A 20,694-nucleotide genomic window follows, 5' to 3' on the forward strand; every position below is an offset into this window, starting at 1 on the left:
ACCGGGAAGAACTGATAAAAGCGACTTGGGCAATATTTTGGTGGTGCGGAAAGCCTTCATGTTTCTAGTGAGATGTCGGTTGGCAGTTGTGATGGAAAACAGAGTGTTTTTCTCGCAGTTGCCTTGCCACGACCCGCTGTATTTGCACAGTGTGACGAACCCCTGTACAGAACCTCTGAAAGGGATACGGGTTGAAGGTAACTTCTGACAATTGGTTCGGTGCAGCTAAACAGTGCACAACAAGATGTCTCAATGTAAACACAAGATACCGTGAATACAAGCGTGAATTGCATACTGCGGAACTGTCTATCTACACCAGCCAGTTCCTCCGTATATATAGACAAGTGGACCGTGGACCCTTGACTTACAGACGGTCCTCGGTCCGCTCCTGATTGGCCGATACTGGACCGTGGACCGTGAGCTCCGCCGCGGTCCCCGGTCCCCATCTTATTGGTCTGTTTGCCCACCTGGACCGTGAGCCCCGCTCGATCGCGCGGTCCAGTCCTGATTGGTCCCTCGTGGCCCCACTGTCTTCCAGAACCGTGACACACAGCAATAAAAAGGGAAGTAGTAACAACCCCCCAGCTGTGAAATTGAGCATAGAATTATTGCAAAAGAGACTATATATACTGGCTTTTGCAAACATGCTAGACCGTCATTCAAGCATCAACCTTTTTGTGCTGATTCCAGAATCACAGTGAAATTGATAGTTGAGAGAAGTTCTCGAGTTCCCTTCTCAGTGGAACCATTCTCCTCTTTGATGAAAGACATTGTGGGAGCAGTGCGGACTTCTGTACGATTTCTCGAGGTCAACTCATGCTTCAAATCGACAAACTGGACGTTACTTGACAATAATAATTGTACTTGCGTGACGAAAGAAGTTTCTTCGCCGTCCTTGAGAAGCTTGTGTCTTGTGGTTTGAAGTCAACGCGGCAAGCGGTGGGTTGCCAGTTGGAGGTGGTGACAAGAGTGAGAGAGCAGAAGAGTAAAAAGTGGCGGCGGCAAAAGTAAAGCTGCAGGCAGTGAAATGGAGGGTGAGTCGCTCGAGTGCAGGGACAACCTCCAGCTTTTTCAAGCTTCCACTTTCTCGCCAGCAAGGTCAACACTGTGAGAGTAACTGCTCGATTACGTAGCTGCACTGTGGTTGCAGCCCGGTACTCTCTTGGTGGTGAGAGATGGCAGTTTGTGGTTTGGTCAAACGGGGAGAAACAAACACCTCCTGCAGTAATGGTGAATTGCCAATTATGAGACACAGAAAGATAATGCCAATGCCTTCAAAGCAAAGCAACCTACGAATGTTTCCACAACTTTAGTCGCCTTTTACTACCTAGTCCATCTTCGCAAGTGTGACAGGCTCTTGTTCTGCCTGAGCCTCATCAGTCCTGGTGTTCACACTACTTCAGTTATATACATGTGGCAGGAAGATTACATAGGACTCAGATTGCTATTCTTTCGACGTAGCATGACTGCTAAATCAAACCCTATGAGAACTGGTGAGTACTGCCTGTACTCAACGGCGACCGATCTGTTATGTATCTTTTGAGATACATCTGAGGTGTCGTACCAAAAGGACGTCCTTGGCCACGGGGCCAAGGCAAAGGGTATATCTTCACATGAGAGACTGTCAACTGGGTTGAAATCTGGTCGCCAACATCCCTTTCGATACCCTGCTACACCAACAAGCTCCCTACCTAAGAACTCCTTTTGATTCTCCATGTTTGTTGAATCATTGCTCCTATACTCCACCCTTTGCTTGCTTTCTGGGCGTAGCTACCTACCATAACATCGTGCCTGGAGGGAATTCCTTAAGGCTAGTGTGTTCTGCACAACCACATGCTCAACCACATGCTTCACGATCCCTCCATCGGAACAATTCCGACATCTCTCCTCCTCACACAAAGACCATCATCCTGGCACGATCCTACGCTAGCCTTTCCCCAGATACTTGCACCCAATCACAATCCTAATCAGTGGGGCCAAGCCGGGGTAGCTTCTCCACCAACAACAACAGCAGCCCCGCATCGGCATCATCAGAGCAAATCAGACGATCGACAGCCTCAAACCCCAACCAACCCCAACTTCTTCCTCGCACACAGGACCGACCCAGCGTGTTTCAAGGACACAAAGAACAGCCCACAAAAGTTGGGGTATGCGGGGAGTTATAGCGACCACCACTGCCCTATTTTGTTCCCGCCTGTCATTGTACATACCACAACACCACCCTCCTCGCGACACACTTGGCTGCAGCCCGAGTGAGACAAACGCGCCTCACCATCTTCAATAAGCCTGCCGCCAATCACAAACCACCACCGCAACCATGGCAGCACCACCACCACCATCATCATTCTCATCATCATCATTATCATCACCAAAAGAAATCCCCCTCCCCGACTCAATCGATTTCCTCTCCGAATCACAATGGGCCGTCTTCATGGCCCTAATGGACACCATCGCGCCCGCGATCCTGCCCCCAAAGTCCATCGCCTCTTCCGACAACAACGCCCCCGATGACAAGTCAGTCCTGAGGCTCTCCCAACAAGAATACGCCGCCGCCGCCTCCGAAATCCGCGCAGCAGTCTCCCCCCACGAGGTCACCGCCGAGACAATCGAGTCCTACCTCCGCGAACGCCCCAGCGACAACCCCATGTTTGAAAAGATCATGAAACTCGTCCTCAGCGGCCTGCCCCCGTCCAAAAAGAGGGAGCTGAAGATTCTCTTGAGTGTCTTGTCCACCAGACCAGGATCCTTAATCCTCACATCGTACGGCACGCCACTGCCCCAACTTGGGCTGGAGGATAGAACCAGGGTTTTGGAGGGTTGGAGGGAGAGCAGGCTTTGGGCTGTCAGGGGGTTGTTCAAGTCGATGACTACGCTGGGCAAGCTGGGGTTTTTGAGGAGTAGTAATACTTTTGCGCCGTTGACGGGGTTCCCTTCTGTGCCGAAGGAGTGGGTTGCTACTTCTTCGTTTCCGTTTGAGTTTATCAGGCCAACAGCGGAGGTTGAGACGGACGTGGTGATTATTGGATCGGGGTGCGGGTCAGGGGTGGTGACGAACAGGTTGGCGAATATGTTTGGCAAAAGGGTCAAGGTTTTGGTTTTGGAAAAGGGGGGGCATTTCGACGCGTCGTATTTTCCCATGTCGCAGACGGTGGGGTTGTCGGCTATGTTTGAGGCCGGGGGGGTGGTTGAGTCGGATGATGGGTCGATTACTGTTACGGCGGGGAGCTGTTTTGGGGGTGGTGGGACGGTGAACTGGAGCGCGTCGTTGCAGCCGCAGGATTTTGTCAGGAAGGACTGGGCCGAGACGTACAAGATGCCTTTTTTTGAAGGGAGGGAGTTCCAGGAGTGTTTGGATCATGTTTGGGAGAAGATGGGGGTTACGGATAAGATTACGCCGAACCATGGAAATCAGGTGCTGTTGAATGGTGGGAGGCAGACGGGGTGTAAAAGGTGCAAGATTGTGCCGCAAAATACGCGCGGTCAACCGCACAATTGTGGTTATTGCACTTTGGGATGCGCCAATGGTGAGAAGATGGGACCTGTGAATGGATGGTTCCCAGAGGCTGCTGAGAAGGGGGCTGTAGAGTTTATGGAAGGGTTCAGGGCTGAAAGAGTCCTTTTTGATGAGAAAAGGAAGAGCAAGAAGGTGGCCTGTGGTGTTGCGGGCGTTTGGACCCCCAAGGAAGGCGGAGAGCCGATCAAGGTTGTCGTCAAGGCCAAGAAGGTGGTTGTCAGCGCTGGCACGCTGTGGAGTCCGGTGGTTCTGATGAACAGTGGGATCAAGAACCCCCAGGTTGGCAAGAACCTGTATTTGCATCCTGTCAACTTTGTTGCTGGTGTTTTCGATGAGGACATTCGTCCTTGGGAGGGTGTGTGGGCCCTATCAGTTTCAGTGCATGATCAAAGCTAACAGCATCCAGGCGGCAGTCTCACGACGGTGGTTGGCGATTTCGAGGACCTCGACGGCAAGGGTCACGGCGTCAAACTGGAGGCCATGTCCATGATGCCCAGCTTGGCACTTCCCTTCCTCACATGGCGCTCTGGAAGCGACTACAAGCTGATGGCGGCCAAGTACCGCCACATCAACCAGTACATCTCCATCATCCGTGACAGGGACACTGGATACATTTACAGAGACCCCTATACCGGCGACCCTCGTATCTCGTACACGCCGTCCGATTTCGACCGCGCCCACAACTTTGTCGGTGTTCTCGAGCTCTGCAAAATTCTGCATGCGACTGGGGCGAGAGAAATCCACCCTTGTCTGCCTGGCTTCCAGCCATTTGTTCGGTCTCAAGGCGACTCAAAGAAGACAGACAAGGCGTTCAAGAAGTGGCTCAGGAAATTGAAGAAGTATGGCAACAAGCCACCTGTTGCGCCGTTTGTCTCGGCTCATCAGATGGGTACCTGCCGCATGAGCGCCAAGGCAAAGGACGGTGTCGTTGACCCTCGTGGTAGAGTGTGGGATACCGAGGGGCTGTATGTGGCCGATGCCAGTGTCTTCCCTACGGCCAGCGGTGTCAACCCTATGGTCACGACAATGGCTCTTGCTGATTGGGTTGCGAGGGGTATTTGTGAGGACATCAAGGACGAGCTGGTTGTTGAGAAAGTGCCTTCGAGGTTGTAAAATATGTACATGAGTAACGGTGATTCGATACATGGCCGACGGACGGTGGATCATGATTGATATGTAATATTGTACATACAGCTCTGTGCGTAAATAATATGGTTTGCACGATCAGTTCAGCCCCTTTCGTCCGATCACACCCAATCCCCATGTCCTCAGAACAGGCACAACAGCAGCAAACCTTGACCCAGCCAATGCCAGCGCCAAACGAGAATTCGGGTTCTTTCCAACCCAAGCAAGCAGCCCACCCGAGGCCATCAAGGCGAAAGCGGTGAACCACAATCCGAGCCTCCTCCTCTTGACGATTCTCGACTTGCCAGTCGCGGGTCCCTATTCACATGTTAGCCATTGTCACCTAAAGGAGCCACCTCGTGGAAACTCACACTATAAACCCAATCCCCCTTCTTGATCATCATACAATCCCACCAATACCTTGCCTGACTCCACGGATACGTCATCCCATTCCACACCCTCCCCGTCTCCCTGTCTCGAGCTGTATACCAACTGTTGCAAGTCTCACTCGTAAACACCGTCTTCCCCAACGCCTCCTGAACCCGCTCAACAAACTCCCTCTCGGCCTGCTCCGTCACATCAACAACCGACGCCCTCCCCTCCAAACAAGGCTTGATAACCCTCAACGCGAAGTTAACCCCGTTCTCAATCGCCATCACAGCCGAAGTATGCCCCGTAGCCGTATTCGGCCCCCACAGCAAAAAGAAGTTGGGAAACCCATGCAACGAAGTGCAATTGTACGCCTCCGGACCAGGAAATGTCTCACTCCAATGCTCCTGGAGGGTATGGCCCCCCGTACCAACAACCGGCAAGAGTGTCGTGGGTGTGTTCGTCTCAAAGCCATTAGCCAAGACCAGCACATCCGCCTCCACCACCCGTCCATCAGCCATTTTCACCCCCTGAGGTAAGATCTCGACTGCCTTGTCGTTGGTGAGGGTTATCTTTTCCGAGTGGAGACATTCCAGGTAGCCGGAGTCAAAGACGCGTCTCTTGCACCCGATTTCGAACTCGGGGACGAGGAGGGGGTGGTATTTCTCCGGAGCGGTGGTTTTCATGTACTTTTCCGCCATCTTCCTGCGTCTGGACCGGAAGGAGGCCGCCGAGGGGGTGAGGGTGAAGCCGGCCCAGTCGGCCTCGGCGAGGTGGTAGACTATGAAGCGTTGGAGGAGCGTGGCGCCGGGCATGCTTGCCAGAAGCTTTTTGGCAAAGGGGGAGACTTTGGCGTCGACGGGGGGGTAGATCCAGTGTTTGGAGCGGACGATTTGGGTGAGGTGGGCGGTGGAGGAGAGGATGGAGGGGACGATTTGGGCGGCGGTGCAGCCGTTTCCAAAGACTACCACTTTTTTGTCGTGGAGGGAGACGGAGTGGTCCCAGCGGGCGGAGTGGATTACCGGACCTTGGAAGGAGTCGATTCCGGGGACGTCCAAGGGACGGGGGGAGTTGAATTGGCCTGAGCCGGAGAACAAGAACTGGCATTCGTGGTGGGAAGTGAGGTTGGTTTCGAGGTCGAGGATCGTCAGCCGCCATCGGGGGTTGGTAGGAGAGGGGATCCATTCTGCTTTGGTGACTTTGGTGTTGAACTTCATGCGCGGGACGAGGTTGTATTTCTCGGCGACTTTGGTGAGATAGGCGCGGAGTTCATCGTGGGGAGGGAGGAATCTGGTCCAGTTTGGGTTGCGCTCAAAGCTGAAGGAGTAGAGAGCTGAGGGGACGTCACAGGCTGCGCCTGGGTATTGGTTGATGGACCATGTCCCACCAACACACGGTTGGGAGTCAAAGAATTGGATGGATGAGGGCGAGATGCTGTACCATCGTTGGATGGTAGCCCCGAGAGCTATGCCGGAGAAGCCTGTGCCGATACAGGCGAACTGGGTGAAGGGGACTTCGGTTGCTTTGTCTGAAGACATCGTGAAATGCTATGGCGGTGGGAACATGTCAAAAGAGCCTCGAGGTGAGAACCTGGAGCACAGTGAGCAGTGAGGGGGCATCATAAGCCGCAAAATCTATACACTAGTCCAAACATCTGACGATACCCAACTTTTGACGTCGCAGATGCTAGCACCAATATCTGCAAGGGGGCAACAAAACAAACTAGCGGGATCCTCCCGATGCCTCGGTCCCCCAACAATTAAGCCGCCAAGACAGAGATTGGGGTGTGCCAAGAATGCAGATCCGGAGATGAGACAAGGATGCCCACGGGGCACACTGATCCCCGCAACCCCGAGACGGCACGCGACAGCTGGACTTTGGAGGCAAACGGCAGTGGGTGATGAATGTGGTGGTAGGTATCATTCTTGTATCATATCTAGTAATTTCAGTGAAATTCTATCATCAGTTTTCGTTTATTTCATTTCGCTTTTTATTCTTTTTTTGTCTTGATCAGCTCACTCAGCTTGATCTTTCAGACCTCTCGTTCCTTGCTCTTCTCTCGGCTCTGTTCGATCTGCCGGATCTCTCAGCCCTCTCAGCCCTCTCAGACCTTTCAGACCTTTCAGACCTCTCAGCCCTCTCAGCTCTCTCAGGTCTCTCGCCTGCCTCGCTCCTCTCGGCTCTCTCGGGGCGTTCAGGTCTTTCGGCCTTCTCAGGTCTCTCAGCTGCCTCGGATTTCTCGGGCTTCTCGGGCACCTCAGGTGCTTCAGATCGGTCAGACTTCTCAGCGATTTCGGCCTTCTGAACCTTGACGGCCCTCAAGCCTCCGTTCTCGTCAATGATCTGTCGCCCCTGGAATCCAACCGCGAGGTTGACTGTGCCATTTCGGATGAGATATGTGTACACCCACTCAGGAAGCGCCCTCTTTGATAGTGTCAGCTATTGTGTCACTCCATATGCGAATGAAAAGAATCTTACCAAACAAGTGATGTATCTCATGATTCCCGGTAAATACACAACACCTCCATATCCGCTCTCAATCTGTCTGACAATAGTCTCGGCCACCGTCTCAACGTGAAGCAATGGCGCTCCAAATTGCGACTGACGGGGCACTCCTGACAGCAATGGTGTACGGATGAAGTTGGGAATAATGTTGGTCAATCTGACCTTATCGGCCTTGTGTCTATGCTTCAGTTCTAGCGCCAGGCCCTCATGTAACGCTTGAACGCCAGCCTTGGTGGCAGAGTAATCGACGATGCCCGGCGTGGGAACAACAGCGCTCATGGAGCAGATGGTAACGATATGACCGTGGTTCGTCTTGGCCATGTGCGGGACGAACTCCTTGATGAGCAGGAACGGAGCTTGAAGGTTGGTCTTGATGGTGACTTCGACGTCGGCGTAGGATCCTTCCAAAACGCTGAACCCGCGGGCAAGACCGGCGTTGTTGATCAGGACAGTTGGATGGCCAACCTTCTTCTTGATGCGCTTCGAAACAGAGCGCACAACCTCGGGTTTGCTGAGATCGGCTTGGAAGTAAAAGACCCGAGAGGCATCGGCAGCAGATGGCTCCCAGGACATGGGAGCAAAGTCAACGATGACAATCTTGACACCCTTGTGCCAGGCCAGCAGCATCTTAGCTGTGTGCTCGCCAATGCCGCTGCTGGCCCCAGTGATGAGAACAATCTCCTTGTCGAGGGTCTTCCACTCCCCGGGCTTGTTGCGCGTCCAGTTGTTGGCGGTCCATTTTGTGAGGAACTCGTTGGCAGAATAGGCGGCACCAACAAGACCAAGGGTCAGGGCAGTGCGTGCGATCTTTGGAAGGTTGAGGTCGCGAGGGTTGAGCTTGACACCGAGACGGTTGGCGTGAGTGAAGAGGGCGGTCAGATACTTGACCGAGGAGTCGAGCGTGAGGAAGTGGGCGGCGCCGGCAATGGGAAGGGCAAGAAACTCGTTAAGGGCAGTGTACCGGACGACTCGGGCGAGGCTGTCGAGGTGGAAGCCCTTGTTTTCTCTACGGCTAGCCATGTTGTTTTATCCAATAATAGTAATGATAATGATACGGAGTAATGCTGGCAGAATTCTCAGACTGTACAAAAGTTGTGTCAAGGAGAAGAAAAGGTGAACTCGCCCACCGTGTCACAGTCACACACACCACACACCGCTACTGCTGACCCTCACCTGTGCCTTACTACCCCTCCGCTCTCCCCTCCTGCGCCCCTCATCCTATCGACCCCTCCACGACAGGGGATGCCCCTGGTCGTTCCCCAACTGCCAGCAAAACATGCTCCCCACACTCTTGGCGGTACCCAACCCCGCAAAGTGGGCCGAGGACAAACCCCTGTGAACAAGCACATGAAGATATCCAGATGGGGAATGGATGGAATGCAGAGAGGCCTTGTCAATGGGAAATATCGTTGAGAGGCCGCCAGAACCCGATTTCATGATTCATTTTCTTGTACCACCAGAATCAGCTGTTACGCTACCCTTTGTTATGCTTTTCTGTTAAAACCATATTTTCACAATGGTAAGCGGGCCTCAACACCATCAAATTTTCTCACGATGTCAACAAACCCCCCTTTTCCGTTGCTGACATAATTCCTCTGCAGGCGCCCGCATCATCCAAACCGCTCACCCTCTCCTTTCTAGGGAAACTTTCCCTTCTCTTCAAACTTCTCGTCGTCGGTATGTTTTCCCTTTTTTAAAAAAAAAACCTTTCTTCCCACTCTAACACCCTCCCAGCCCCTCCAACCCTCCTAATCAACAACCTCCGCTGCCACCTCCTCGCCCTCCTCCGCGGCGCCTCCCTCAAATACTACACTCTCTGCGCCTTCAACAAATTCGGCCTCCGCCACCTCACCCCCCTCCAACTCCAGTTTATGAAACCCCCCACCGTCGCCTATTACAAATCATGGGTTAGAAAGCAGTCCATCGCCGCCATCAAGCGGCTCTCCACCTCCAATGACACCCCCAAACCAGAGGACCTAGTGTTATTCGAGCTCAAAGTCGACATTGAATCCCTTCACGACGGGCAATCCTCGCTCCTCTGGCTAGGCCACCGCACCAAAGCCAAAAAGGTCGTCCTTTTCTTCCACGGAGGGGGCTACGCCATCCCCATGTTACCAGGCCACATCAACTGGTGTCACCGCGCTTACCTCCTCGCCTCCCCCGGCGACGTCGCCGTGGCGATACTGCAGTACACCCTTGTCCCTCATGGTAAATATCCGACGCAGCTGAAGCAAGCCGCGGCAGGGTTGGATCATATCCTCAAAGCGGGGGTCAAGCCAGAAAATATCATCTTCGGTGGTGATTCCGCTGGTGGAAACCTGACTTGCTCACTCCTCTCCCACTTGCTGCACCCCCACCCAGACGCGGTGGCCGTCTCCCTTTCTCGACCTATCGCCGGCGCGTTTTTGGTGTCGCCTTGGGTGTCGACTAGGACCGATACGGCTAGTTACAAAAAGAACAACGGGATTGACATGCTGTCTACCCCCACCGTTGACTCCGCCTGTGGGCATTTGCTACCCGAAAACTTGACAGACGAGGATAGGGCGTGGGTTATGCCTGTTGATCTACCGCGGGAGAGGCAGGAGGCGTGGTTCAAGGGGTTGGACAAGGTTGTTTCGGAGGTGTACATCACGGCAGGGGAACAGGAGGTTTTCTTGGATCAAAGCGTGCAGTTGGCGGACGTGTTCAAGAAGGTGAACAACAAACTCGATGTCAAGGTTGAGCTGATGAAGAGTGAGGCGCATGATTGGATTCTGCTGGAGGGGGAGAATCAGCATGATGGGGATGCGACCAAGAGGATGAGGAGTTGGGTTAGGGGGTTGTGGGGGTTTAAATAGGTGTGATAGAGGCGAGAAGACTTGGTGTTGCCATAGGAGGTTGTAATGTTTACTATTTATTGTTTGTGTGAACACAGTTCCACGAACATCTACAACTGAAAGTTATCTGTCCCTAACCCACCTGTAAAGAAGTCTAAAGGCTGGTCCCAATTGAAGAGCGAGGTCACGTTCAGCATGCTCAGGTCCGCATTACTGGGAACTTCCCATTGGAGACCGTTTCCAAAATCCAGAGAAGTATGATGTGCTTGGGCTGAGTTGAAGCCATCCTCCCTGGGCAACACGATACCCTGGCCAGCTGGGGTGGCGGCAGTGGCAATCGGGGTTGGAAGGACTGGCCTGTCGGTGTCACCGGCTTGCTCTGGTGTTCATGTCAGTGAAAACCCCGCAATATTCACGAGAGCATCTTGAAACATACCAGCAACGCGTGCCATGACATCACCATGCACCTTTTGCAGCAGTTTCAGAGACCTGTGAGCAGAGATACTGAACGAAGCAAAGTGTGCCAGGATTTCCTGGCAAAGAACCCATGATCTTTCCAGGCGGCGTTGATCCATAGAATCAAGGAGGGATGGACATAGATAAGCGACAATAACTGCAAGGCCACCAGTGAATGCATCTGCGGAGGAACGGTCAGCAGAGGAACCAGTAACGGGAAGCGGTGAAACTCAGCATACACAATCCATCCCACCACCAACCTCCAGTTGTGTCTGTCTGATAAGTCCTGGAAACCAACTCGACCAAGTCCATGGCTGATCCCAAGCAAATCTTTGCACATTCTGCTGCAAAGGAAACATACAGCATTCTATTTCCACCAAAGGGTCCTTGCTTCACCGGTGAGGTTGGCTCTGTTGTTCCAGAATCTGAATTTGAGCAAAGTTGGGTGAGAATCGGTCGATGAAGCATCAGCCGTACATAAAGAAAGCTGTTTATTTGGTCAGCTCAGACGGCAGGGCCATCGACTCAGGGCTACTCACCTGGCATGAAGCACATTTCTCTGCGTGACAATAATCTTCTTCTTAACTTCTGCCATCCCGCTAATATCACTGGGTGCTGTCCAAGACATGGCGGGGCAAACTGCGGCCTCATGTCTCGACAACTTGGCATCCAGCTCCAGAATGGCATCCAACCCATACAGCGGAGACTCATCACCGGTGGTCCCTGACGAAGAACTTGGTGCTCCTCGGCCTTTGGGTGACAGGTAGATACTCGACAATATCTCACCCAGAATATGACATTGCCGAATGTGGTCAAGAAAGAAGTTCATCCTCGATGTCGTGGTCACTTCATCGTCAACCTGAGCAAGTGTACCAGGCCACTCATCATCCACCAGCTCCAACCTTGACGGCAGCGGCAGATCATTCACATCCGTCATCGTCGGCCTCCCAAACGTCATGCTCACGATACTGCTCCTGCATCAGCTTCAACCCTTCCCAATCCCCACAAAGAGCACTCACATATCCAAAATAACACACCCATGCCACGTCCTCCTCCTCACCTCCCTCTCCAACTCCGACCTCCCCCTCCTCCCCGCCTCCGTATGCAACCCCAACCCCTGCGCCACCCTCCCCGCGACCCCCAGCGAATTCCAGCACCTGCTCGGAAAAGGGGTACTCTGCAGCAGCAGCGTCATAAGCAACAAACTCTGCACCACACCCACATTATGCATATCAATCAAATCCAGCCCCACAAACTTCTTCGCCCTCTCCAAAAAAGTCTCTATCGCGCTGACCCTGTCCTTGGCCGACAAATCACTAAACTGACACCCTATCGCAAAGATAGTATTGAGCGCAGAATGAAAAACGATACTCCCGGCCCCAGCCCCAGGTTCACTCCCCAACCCCAACCCAGGCTCCGGCACCCCTTTTTCCTTCCCCGTAACCGGCTGCCAGAGCTGGCGGTAGGCGTACATAAAGGTTGGCTTGTGAAAGAAGGGATACAGCCAATAAACCCGGTCGAAGAACCTCCCGACGAGGTAATCAGCCACATTCCTCGGCGGCAAGGCGAACCGATCCGGCTGCAGGAAATTCAGGGGCCCAAAATCCGCTTTTGGCGCCGCAAAGGTTTGTCGGAGGTTGCCCGCTGCCGTTGTTGTGACCACCGATCCGGCTCCCGGCAACGACGGGGACACCCGGTGATGATGAGGCTTGACACTCCCGTAAGCCTCCTTCATGAAACTGGCCGCGCTCGAGCTGCCGTAGAACTCGTCTTGCGTCTCCTCAAAGGCTTGGTTGACGTCGTGTTCGGCGCTTACCGTTCCCATTGCTGTTATTTTCGTGGCGTTCTCTAGGGAGTCCAGCCCTTCACAGTCGGGAGAACGTGGGTCGAGGATCTGGCGATGCGGGACAGGCAGGGGAGTAGCAGTGGTGCATTGGACGTGGTCTTTGATCGCAGGAGTAAGAAGCCCGTTACCCGGCCCGGGTTGGACCGAGACGGATCTCCTCCCCGGCCCGGCCCCCGGGTCCGGAGCCGGCTCCTCGCTCGGATCAAGTGGGGGAGTGGGGATCCCATTCTCGGAACACGCCCGCTCAAGCCGTTGGATGCGTTCGTGCAGAACCCGGATGTACCTGAGGAGATGGTCAACATGGGGTGAACGCTTGAGGAAAGGTACAAAGGACACAAGAAAAACTCACGCCTCATTGCTCGCTGTCCTGGCATTCTCAACCGTGTAGATACACTGATGCAGCGGCAGCGACCGCCGCTGGCAGGTGGAGCAGATCGGCTTGGCTCCGTCGCAACGAGACTTTCTCTCCCGGCATGGCTCGCACGCCAGGGAGATCTTTCGGCGCTTCTGCTGCCGCTCGTTGCGGTGTTCGGGATCCATCCCAGGTTGGCAGTCTAATCAAGGTAGGTAGCTTCGGTGCTGGTGCTGGTGTGTAATGCCAAGATTTCTTTCTGCTCTGCGTCCAAGTTGAGATTCTGCAATTCGGTTTACTCCAATTAGAAACCACATTAAAAGTCAACACGCCTGAAGACACCTCTCAGTCGTATAGCCCGAAAGTCCGCAACGCTGGATGTTGACGATGCCGATGAACCAGGCATTCGGAAGGCACCCGAGACTTCGCGGGTTGGTTCCGACCCGAGCAGGCCCACATTTCCTGCATGCCCTGACCCCTGATCGAATCCAGCATTGGAAAAGATAATCAAAGGCCATAAATGCAGATGCTTTATTACACTCGCTCGAGTCGCCTCTATCTAGCTCTCTAATGCTGTAAACTCGTCTGGCAACTCATATCATCGCTTCGTAATCACCATTGATGCCCCTATCCCCCAAAGCCAAATTTCAACCCTAAACGCCCTCGCTAGTGCTGTCGGAAAAAGCGTCTGTAGCATATCGAAATAATCGGGACTATTGTCATGACCAAAACCACCCAGCGTGACCGGATGTTACCAATACCGCATGAATACGATCCAGACGTGATGGTGGTATTGTCATCATCGTCGGGAGCATCACCTCTGACGGTCAAAGTCCCGTCATCATCGTCATCATCTTCGTCGCCACTCCAGCCGTTCTATGTCTTTCCCCGAAGATCGCAAACGTCGACATTGAGGTCCGCTTCGATGACATGCCCGGCAGGCTGAAGGGCGTTCACGTAAAGTTGATCGCCCGGGACATCGTGCGGATGAAATGGATCCGTCTTTCGGCACTTCAGCATCTCCGGTAGGCCCGGTGGGTTGGTCAACCGAAAGACTCCCCAGGAAGGTTCGTATCGTGGGGCGCAGACGATGGCAATACTCTCAGACAACATAGCTTGGTAACTAGCCTGCGTATGCATGTCGCGGGAGCTGAGGAAGCATGTTTGCGTCGGGTGCGTGTGGATCCAACCAATCTGTATCAACTCCTCCTTGTCACAAAACTCCCAAATGTCGGCTTCGTTTCTGGTATCACAAGTGTTCTCGGTACAATCCTGATCGGGTATCACAAGGTGTGTGATAAAAAGGGCATTGTTGATGTTGGCGCCGCAGAGGAGGCCGCACATTTCGAGCCCTCTTCTGGTATTTGGCTCGGCAATAGCGAGGAACCGTCTCCGAAGCGACTCCGGCAAAAAGATTGAACGGATCGGGTCACCGTTCTCTAAATACTTCTCAGGTTTAAATGTGTACCTTCTCTTGGGCTCAGGTGCGGGCTCGAGGGCTTCTTTAGGCGGTCTAACAGGAGATTGTGACCTCGTTGTGACAAATGCTTCAGTGTCCAGTTCCTTCCTGGGCCGTGGAGGGGGTGAAACGGAGGGAGGACGGGATGGCTCGGGCAGTTGCTTGGGAGGTCGTGGTGGCATGGGCCGAGCCGGGGGGGGACTCGGGCGTCGAGGAGCGGATTCGTACGAAAGAGGAGCCGACTGCTTGATCGAAGGGTAAGAATAGTTGGTCGACTGCAAGCGGTCATTGGTGTCTGATGTCCTATACGATCGGTCCAACTGATTTCGAACTGCCTCCATATTCCTGCGCTGCAGCTCATCTTCTGAAATTATTCGAGACGACCGAGAGGGCGCCATCTTAGTCGCATTTCTCCTCCGAAGTCTTTCCTTGTTGGCCATTTCGATGGCGAGATCCTTGTTGGACCTGGCATCTAATATGCTCCCCGGCGAAGCGTGGTTCCAAGACAGGGCTGGATCCACCAGTCTGATTGTGCTCTTTGCCGGAGGTTGTGACCGGCGTTGAGCCCTCATTCGTGCCTCCCATCGGCTGTAGTATTCATCAATCTCAACCCGCATCGATTCCATCAGCTCTATGATGGCAGGGATACGTTTGGACAGGGTCTTGTATTGAGGCCGGGATTCGGGAAGGTTGATGTCGGGATGTGTTCTGAGCTTATACATGACGAGATCGCAGTATCGTTGGAACATCATGAAGGCCTGGGGAGTATTCCCATCGCGGAGGTAGTGGGTGGCCTAGATAGAGCACATGTCAGTACTGGAAGAACGCCATGATGGGATTCTCGACTGACCTCCCGGTAGACAACTTCAGCCGCCCGGTACCACCGGGTGAGGGGGAGCTGGGGCAGGAAGTCATATTGCAAACCCAGGTCTGTGAGCTCCCTAACCGATAATGGCCGGTCGCTGTCCATGTTTGGCGTTGAAGCCATTGTGATTTGGTAGAACAGCTGCAGTTGACCTGTTTGGTTGGATGTATCTCGAACAAGAGAACGCGACACCCCACCATCCTTGCCCTGGGCCGCCTGGCGGGGCAAAGATCAGCCAAGTAAGCCAAGCCATGCACGGGCCCCCAGTGAGGCGGATGTTACACATGAGAGTATCACGTGAGACTCTAGTGGATCCGACCGATGCGCAACGCACGGATATGGCTTGGCACTTGAGCTGAGCGTTGGACAAGGCGAAGCTACAAAAATTCGATGGTGTCAAGAGAATGGCATCTTTTTGGCGAGACCGAGTTTGGTGAGATATTTTCTTCTGACCGCTTGTTGAGGTTTTATCAAACTTCGGAAAATAACGGAAAATACCCTGGATTTCATCAGAAAAACCAGTCAACAAAATTACACACAGACATGAATCCAACTGCAGCGGATCGCGATGCCAGAACTTTTTGCCAAGAACACGGCCGATATCTCTTGGTCACAGTTCGGGCGGATAGGGCCGAATGCCGAGCATCTTCAATCAAGGCCAAACATCCATCCATCAACCATTGTCGATGGCATTGACAAATTCTGATGTTGAACACCACGCAAAAACGTAATCGGAATATGTCGGGTCGGAAATTAGGGCGGTGATATAGCGAGGACGGGTTACACGTCGCTACCAACCACCCTCCTGGTCGTCTGAAGGGGCGGAAGTGCCACCAACTGCGCCTTGCCACGAAAAAAAAAAAAAAAGGAAGAAGCGTTGAGTTGGTGCCTCATCTCGCGCCGTGGTGAGAGAGACCCGGCCCGTTACAGGGAGCCAAGAGAATTGTTTTTCCTATCTTTGGTAATATGACCGCCCATGCCGGGCCTGTCCGCTTGGTTTTGTATGAGGTGTTGGGTAGTACCGTGTAGGTATTAAAGGGTTGATGTTGCCACTGTTTGTTTCGTAGATGTTGATCTTGAACTTTTTTTGTTTATATAAAGGCGTCCATCTCACAATATCTACCTGATAAGTAAACAATCATCAAGCTACTTCATCATACCTACTCGCAGAGTACCATCAAGATATTTCACACAAACTATTCCTTCAGTACCACATATACCACCATCACCATGGCGATTTCACTCCCCCACCAAAGGCCATCAAGCCCATCAACCTCCAAACTCCACCGTTAGTGCCCCCTTCTCTCCGTATCCATCAACACCCAGGCTTACTAACCTCCCCCATAGAAGCCCTCCTCACAACCCTCTCCCCCTTGACCCTAACGCACACCCACCTCTCCCTCCCCCAATACCACCCCACCCTCCTCGCCACCGCGGTGACCACCTTCACCAAAATCTACTCCTGTGCGATCACACCCTCCCTCCCTCAGCTTTTGTCCGCCATCCTCCCAGAGGAAACCCTCCCCATCCTCTTCGACACAACAGGCGCCCTCCTCTCCGGCCTTGACGACCAGGCCAAAACCATTCTTTATATCCAGGCCGTCACCGGGCTAGTCCTCATCTTCGAACACCTCTGCAAACATGGGGACATCACTGCTGGCGTGGTGGATAGAGAGCTGAGGTTGTTTGAGCAGAGCAAGCAAAAGAGAAGTGTGCTGGAAAGGATCGAGGAAGGGGGTTTGTTGGGGGAGTGTTATACCGTCGAGGCGGTGGTGGAGTTTATTGTGGGGGTTATTGACGAGCAAGAAAAAGAAGAGGTGGTGAATGAGGTTGAGATTGAGCAGGTGGTGACGAATGAGAAGGTTGACTGGGAGATGGGGAGCAGGCCGTATGGGAATATGGGCTTGCCGTGGGGGTTTACCATTATGGCTTTGAACTAGAGATCATGACCGGGAGGGTGTGAAGGAAGGGGAGGATTATGTCTTTTGTAATATCTTTTGGTGGACTGTAACATTAACAAATCTCCATTCTGGGTTTGGATAGATCGGGTTGCTTTGGGGAAAATGGCTGGACCGTCTTAGATACATGAACAGTTAGACTGATAGATTTGGGATTATGCGGTAATAAGGGTAATGAATAATGATATCTCGCAACTCACTTATACTCGTCAAAATTGCACTGTGGTCATATACAACCAAAAACAACTATTGCAAGAAACACGGTATTTTTATTCTCACAAGTTTAAGCGCGCCCCTTGACAGCCTGAGGGCCAGCACCAACGGCAGCCTGAGCACTGGTTTGAACCTGAATGATCTCGGTCTTCTTCTTCTCCATCTTGGCCTGCGTCTCCTTGATGTGGCCTTCCAGTCTCGTGCTGTATCCCAAGTCAGTCTCCAGATAGCCACCAACATGGCAGAGATATAACTTACATTTCCTTTTCAATAAACTCCAACCGCCCCTTCACCGTGCTCTCCGCATCTGTCCTGTCCTGCTTCAAGAGCACTGGCCCGATGAGCTTGTAGATGGTCTCGCCGTCTTTGAGCTTCTCGAATTCCTGTTCTGTTGTCAATGTCATCCTGGCCGATCTTCATGGTGGGACACGAACCTGTTTTACGCCAAAATTCTCCTGCATCTGAGCCTCCAGCTTTTGCCGAGACGTTACTGTGTCTTGGAGATCTAGAGACAGATGTTAGCAAGCTGTGCACGAACAGATGACGGTGAATGGGGGGGTACCTTTTTGTAGCTTGGCGTAGTCCTCAGAGAGGGCCTGAAGCCGACGTTGGATATCAGCCATGTTGACTATTTCTTGTCCGGGATAACCTCAGGAATGGCCCTGGGAACGGATTGGATAAGGTGAGCAAGCCGATATCTTCACCTCAACAGCCGCTGTGATGACGAGAGTTGGGCAGTGTTGAGAAAAGTGGGGTGCTGGCGCAAATGAGAATCCGCAAAATGCTGCCTGCTAGTTACTCAGCACTCGAAACGATGACGGGTCGCAGGAAAAGATCAAATGAATGTAGAGGTATATTCTTGTATGTATTGTACACAATCAGAAGCAACCCAGAGCTCTGTCGAAGGAAATGGGAGATGACATGTGCAGGCTGTTAGTGCTTGCTGCCTCTTTGTGTGCTTACACTAACACGGAGCACCCCGCAGCATCAACCACAGACCCCGCAGGGATCAACTTGTCCTTTAACAAGACCAATGCTCGCCTTTACCATTACTGCAGCCCGGGGAGAATTTGATAGGGACTGCCTTTTCTTTCCATTTCGGACCCTTGAATTACAGGTGCCAACTACTGAATCCTGCAGAAGCCAGTGTGGGATGAACAGGACGCTGCGAGCTTCTTCAGCACACGTGCCAAGACACCACTGACGAGGTCTCGACTTCGTGCCTTGCTTAAAACCAAACTCCAAACACCCCTCATCAACCACGTCCGCACCGCTTCGGTCACCACATCTGGCGTCCCAACTATTTGTCTTTCTGCAACATAATAACCCGGCGCCCTCCTCCAGATAGTTGCTATCCTCAATCTCTACAATCCCATCTCCCACCCTCCCGCCGACAGCGGCGCTCATCTGCCACTACCCGCTGCCTACCATCGCATCTCCCCCACGGGCGGGCCAAAACAACATCTCCCCTTCCCCCCGACCCCCCTCCTCACAAACCAAACCTACTCCCGAACGACCTCAAACCCGCCTCGGCGGTAGCCCCTCGCCCACCATGTCCAACACCGACTTCCTCGACCGCGCCATCAAACAAGTCCGCACCGCCATCGACGCCGACAACGCAGCCCAATATGAAAAAGCCTACCAGCTCTACTACGCCTCCCTCGAGCTCTTCATGCTGGCCCTCAAGTGGGAAAAGAACCCAAAGTCCAAAGACATGATCCGCGCCAAAACGGCCGAGTACATGGACCGCGCCGAAAAGCTCAAAGCCCACCTCGCCGACGCCGAGTCCAAGAAGAAAAAACCCGGCCTCGTCGGCGCGAACGGCTCCTCCACCGCCGGGACGGCAAAAGGGAAGGAGGCGGGGGAGGATGGTGCGCCTGAACTAGATGAGGATAGCAAGAAGCTGAGGTCGGCGCTGGCGGGCGCCATCTTGCAGGAGAGACCTAATGTCAGCTGGGATGACGTTGCTGGGTTGGAACAGGCGAAGGAGGCGTTGAAGGAGGCGGTTTTGTTGCCGATCAAGTTTCCTCATTTGTTTCAGGGGAAGAGGCAGCCTTGGAAGGGGATTTTGCTCTATGGGCCGCCGGGGACGGGAAAGAGTTATTTGGCCAAGGCGGTGGCTACCGAGGCGAAGAGTACGTTTTTTAGTATTAGCAGTTCTGATTTGGTGAGTAAGTGGATGGGTGAGAGTGAGAGGTATGTTTTCTACTATCTTTTACCCCTAGAAGAGGAGGCAGTTTGCTGACGAACGACGATAACAGGTTAGTCAAGCAACTGTTCGCCATGGCCCGCGAGAACAAACCATCCATCATCTTCATTGACGAAATCGACGCCCTCTGCGGCCCCCGCGGCGAAGGCGAGTCGGAAGCCTCCCGGAGAATAAAAACGGAGATGCTCGTCCAGATGGACGGTGTAGGCAAAGACAGCAAGGGGGTTCTCATCCTCGGCGCGACCAACATCCCTTGGCAACTCGACGCTGCTATCCGCCGTCGTTTCCAGAGACGAGTCCACATCAGTCTACCAGATCTGGCCGCGAGGACAAAAATGTTTAGCATTGCCATTGGGGACACAAAGACGGCGCTCAAACCCGAAGATTTTAGAGAGCTGGCGAGGGCGTCGGAGGGTTACTCGGGTTCTGACATCAGCATCGTTGTTCAAGACGCGCTGATGCAGCCGGTCAGAAAGATTCAGCAGGCGACGCACTTCAAGAAGGTGATGGTGGACGGCAAGAAGAGGATGACGCCCTGCTCGCCCGGGGATCCGGAGGCGGTGGAGATGACGTGGGAGGGGGTGGAAGGGGAGGAGCTGTTGGAGCCCATGGTGGAGAAGAAGGACTTTTTGAGGGCTATCAAGTCGAGTAGGCCGACGGTGTCGCAGGTGGACTTGGAGAGGAACGAGGAGTGGACGAAGGAGTTTGGAAGTGAGGGTGCGTAGACCGTGGAGGGAGGGAGGGAGTTGCTGTGCATATGGTCAGATATGGGACGCGCGTGGAAACCGCAGGCCAGGCGTGCGGCGTTTTACAAGACCTTTTTCAAGTGTTTGTTAGCATCGAGAACGGGCGCAATGGAAACTGCGGCGAAGTAATATTCTGATTTGGGATCATGATCAATAATTATGCGTCAGTTCCACATCACATCGGATTTAGCCAACGAGGGTCAAAATTCTGAAACTTATTAAAACTCATTCTTGTTTTCGTCTCCATGACCATGTGTGTTG

At 53.2% G+C, this 20,694-nt stretch overlaps 9 protein-coding genes across 9 annotated transcripts; 4 read left to right on the plus strand and 5 right to left on the minus strand.

Annotated features, from left to right (window-relative positions):
- Nucleotides 1-1,913: 1,913 nt before the first annotated feature.
- Nucleotides 1,914-4,674, plus strand: QC762_0077180 (uncharacterized protein). Its single transcript, XM_062883841.1, has 2 exons — nucleotides 1,914-3,869; nucleotides 3,921-4,674. The coding sequence occupies exons 1-2, from the start codon at nucleotides 2,318-2,320 to the stop codon at nucleotides 4,625-4,627; spliced, it is 2,259 nt and encodes a 752-aa protein (XP_062741800.1). The 5' UTR covers nucleotides 1,914-2,317; the 3' UTR covers nucleotides 4,628-4,674.
- QC762_0077190 (uncharacterized protein) lies at nucleotides 4,584-6,546 on the minus strand (the record flags this gene model as incomplete). The annotated part of the gene is made up of 2 exons (XM_062883842.1): nucleotides 4,584-4,943; nucleotides 5,011-6,546. 2 exons carry the CDS (start codon nucleotides 6,544-6,546, stop codon nucleotides 4,584-4,586), a joined length of 1,896 nt encoding a protein of 631 aa, XP_062741801.1.
- A 356-nt stretch (nucleotides 6,547-6,902) lies between these two features.
- Nucleotides 6,903-8,729, minus strand: QC762_513020 (uncharacterized protein). The gene is made up of 2 exons (XM_062891690.1): nucleotides 7,487-8,729; nucleotides 6,903-7,432 (listed from the first exon to the last, which is right to left on the minus strand). Exons 1-2 carry the CDS (start codon nucleotides 8,531-8,533, stop codon nucleotides 7,028-7,030), a joined length of 1,452 nt encoding a protein of 483 aa, XP_062741802.1. The 5' UTR covers nucleotides 8,534-8,729; the 3' UTR covers nucleotides 6,903-7,027.
- A 107-nt stretch (nucleotides 8,730-8,836) lies between these two features.
- QC762_513010 (uncharacterized protein) lies at nucleotides 8,837-10,350 on the plus strand (the record flags this gene model as incomplete). Its single annotated transcript, XM_062891689.1, has 3 exons — nucleotides 8,837-9,032; nucleotides 9,115-9,190; nucleotides 9,248-10,350. The coding sequence occupies exons 1-3, from the start codon at nucleotides 9,030-9,032 to the stop codon at nucleotides 10,348-10,350; spliced, it is 1,182 nt and encodes a 393-aa protein (XP_062741803.1). The 5' UTR covers nucleotides 8,837-9,029.
- Nucleotides 10,351-10,375: 25 nt separating this feature from the next.
- QC762_513000 (uncharacterized protein) lies at nucleotides 10,376-13,171 on the minus strand (the record flags this gene model as incomplete). The annotated part of the gene is made up of 6 exons (XM_062891688.1): nucleotides 10,376-10,708; nucleotides 10,766-10,966; nucleotides 11,025-11,272; nucleotides 11,325-11,753; nucleotides 11,805-12,914; nucleotides 12,981-13,171. 6 exons carry the CDS (start codon nucleotides 13,169-13,171, stop codon nucleotides 10,440-10,442), a joined length of 2,448 nt encoding a protein of 815 aa, XP_062741804.1. The 3' UTR covers nucleotides 10,376-10,439.
- A 688-nt stretch (nucleotides 13,172-13,859) lies between these two features.
- QC762_512990 (uncharacterized protein) lies at nucleotides 13,860-15,948 on the minus strand (the record flags this gene model as incomplete). The annotated part of the gene is made up of 2 exons (XM_062891687.1): nucleotides 15,293-15,948; nucleotides 13,860-15,236 (listed from the first exon to the last, which is right to left on the minus strand). The coding sequence occupies exons 1-2, from the start codon at nucleotides 15,428-15,430 to the stop codon at nucleotides 13,860-13,862; spliced, it is 1,515 nt and encodes a 504-aa protein (XP_062741805.1). The 5' UTR covers nucleotides 15,431-15,948.
- Nucleotides 15,688-17,438, plus strand: QC762_512980 (uncharacterized protein). Its single transcript, XM_062891686.1, has 2 exons — nucleotides 15,688-16,595; nucleotides 16,655-17,438. The coding sequence occupies exons 1-2, from the start codon at nucleotides 16,538-16,540 to the stop codon at nucleotides 17,245-17,247; spliced, it is 651 nt and encodes a 216-aa protein (XP_062741806.1). The 5' UTR covers nucleotides 15,688-16,537; the 3' UTR covers nucleotides 17,248-17,438.
- YKE2 (Prefoldin subunit 6) lies at nucleotides 16,805-18,392 on the minus strand. The gene is made up of 5 exons (XM_062891685.1): nucleotides 18,041-18,392; nucleotides 17,913-17,983; nucleotides 17,737-17,861; nucleotides 17,466-17,681; nucleotides 16,805-17,383 (listed from the first exon to the last, which is right to left on the minus strand). Exons 1-4 carry the CDS (start codon nucleotides 18,099-18,101, stop codon nucleotides 17,549-17,551), a joined length of 390 nt encoding a protein of 129 aa, XP_062741807.1. The 5' UTR covers nucleotides 18,102-18,392; the 3' UTR covers nucleotides 16,805-17,383; nucleotides 17,466-17,548.
- Nucleotides 18,317-20,673, plus strand: VPS4 (Vacuolar protein sorting-associated protein 4). Its single transcript, XM_062891684.1, has 2 exons — nucleotides 18,317-19,674; nucleotides 19,740-20,673. The coding sequence occupies exons 1-2, from the start codon at nucleotides 19,031-19,033 to the stop codon at nucleotides 20,410-20,412; spliced, it is 1,317 nt and encodes a 438-aa protein (XP_062741808.1). The 5' UTR covers nucleotides 18,317-19,030; the 3' UTR covers nucleotides 20,413-20,673.
- The last annotated feature ends 21 nt before the right edge of the window (nucleotides 20,674-20,694 follow it).

The sequence above is a fragment of the Podospora pseudocomata genome, chromosome 5, assembly GCF_035222375.1.
Source record: "Podospora pseudocomata strain CBS 415.72m chromosome 5, whole genome shotgun sequence".
In the NCBI taxonomy this organism is placed as follows: domain Eukaryota; kingdom Fungi; phylum Ascomycota; class Sordariomycetes; order Sordariales; family Podosporaceae; genus Podospora; species Podospora pseudocomata.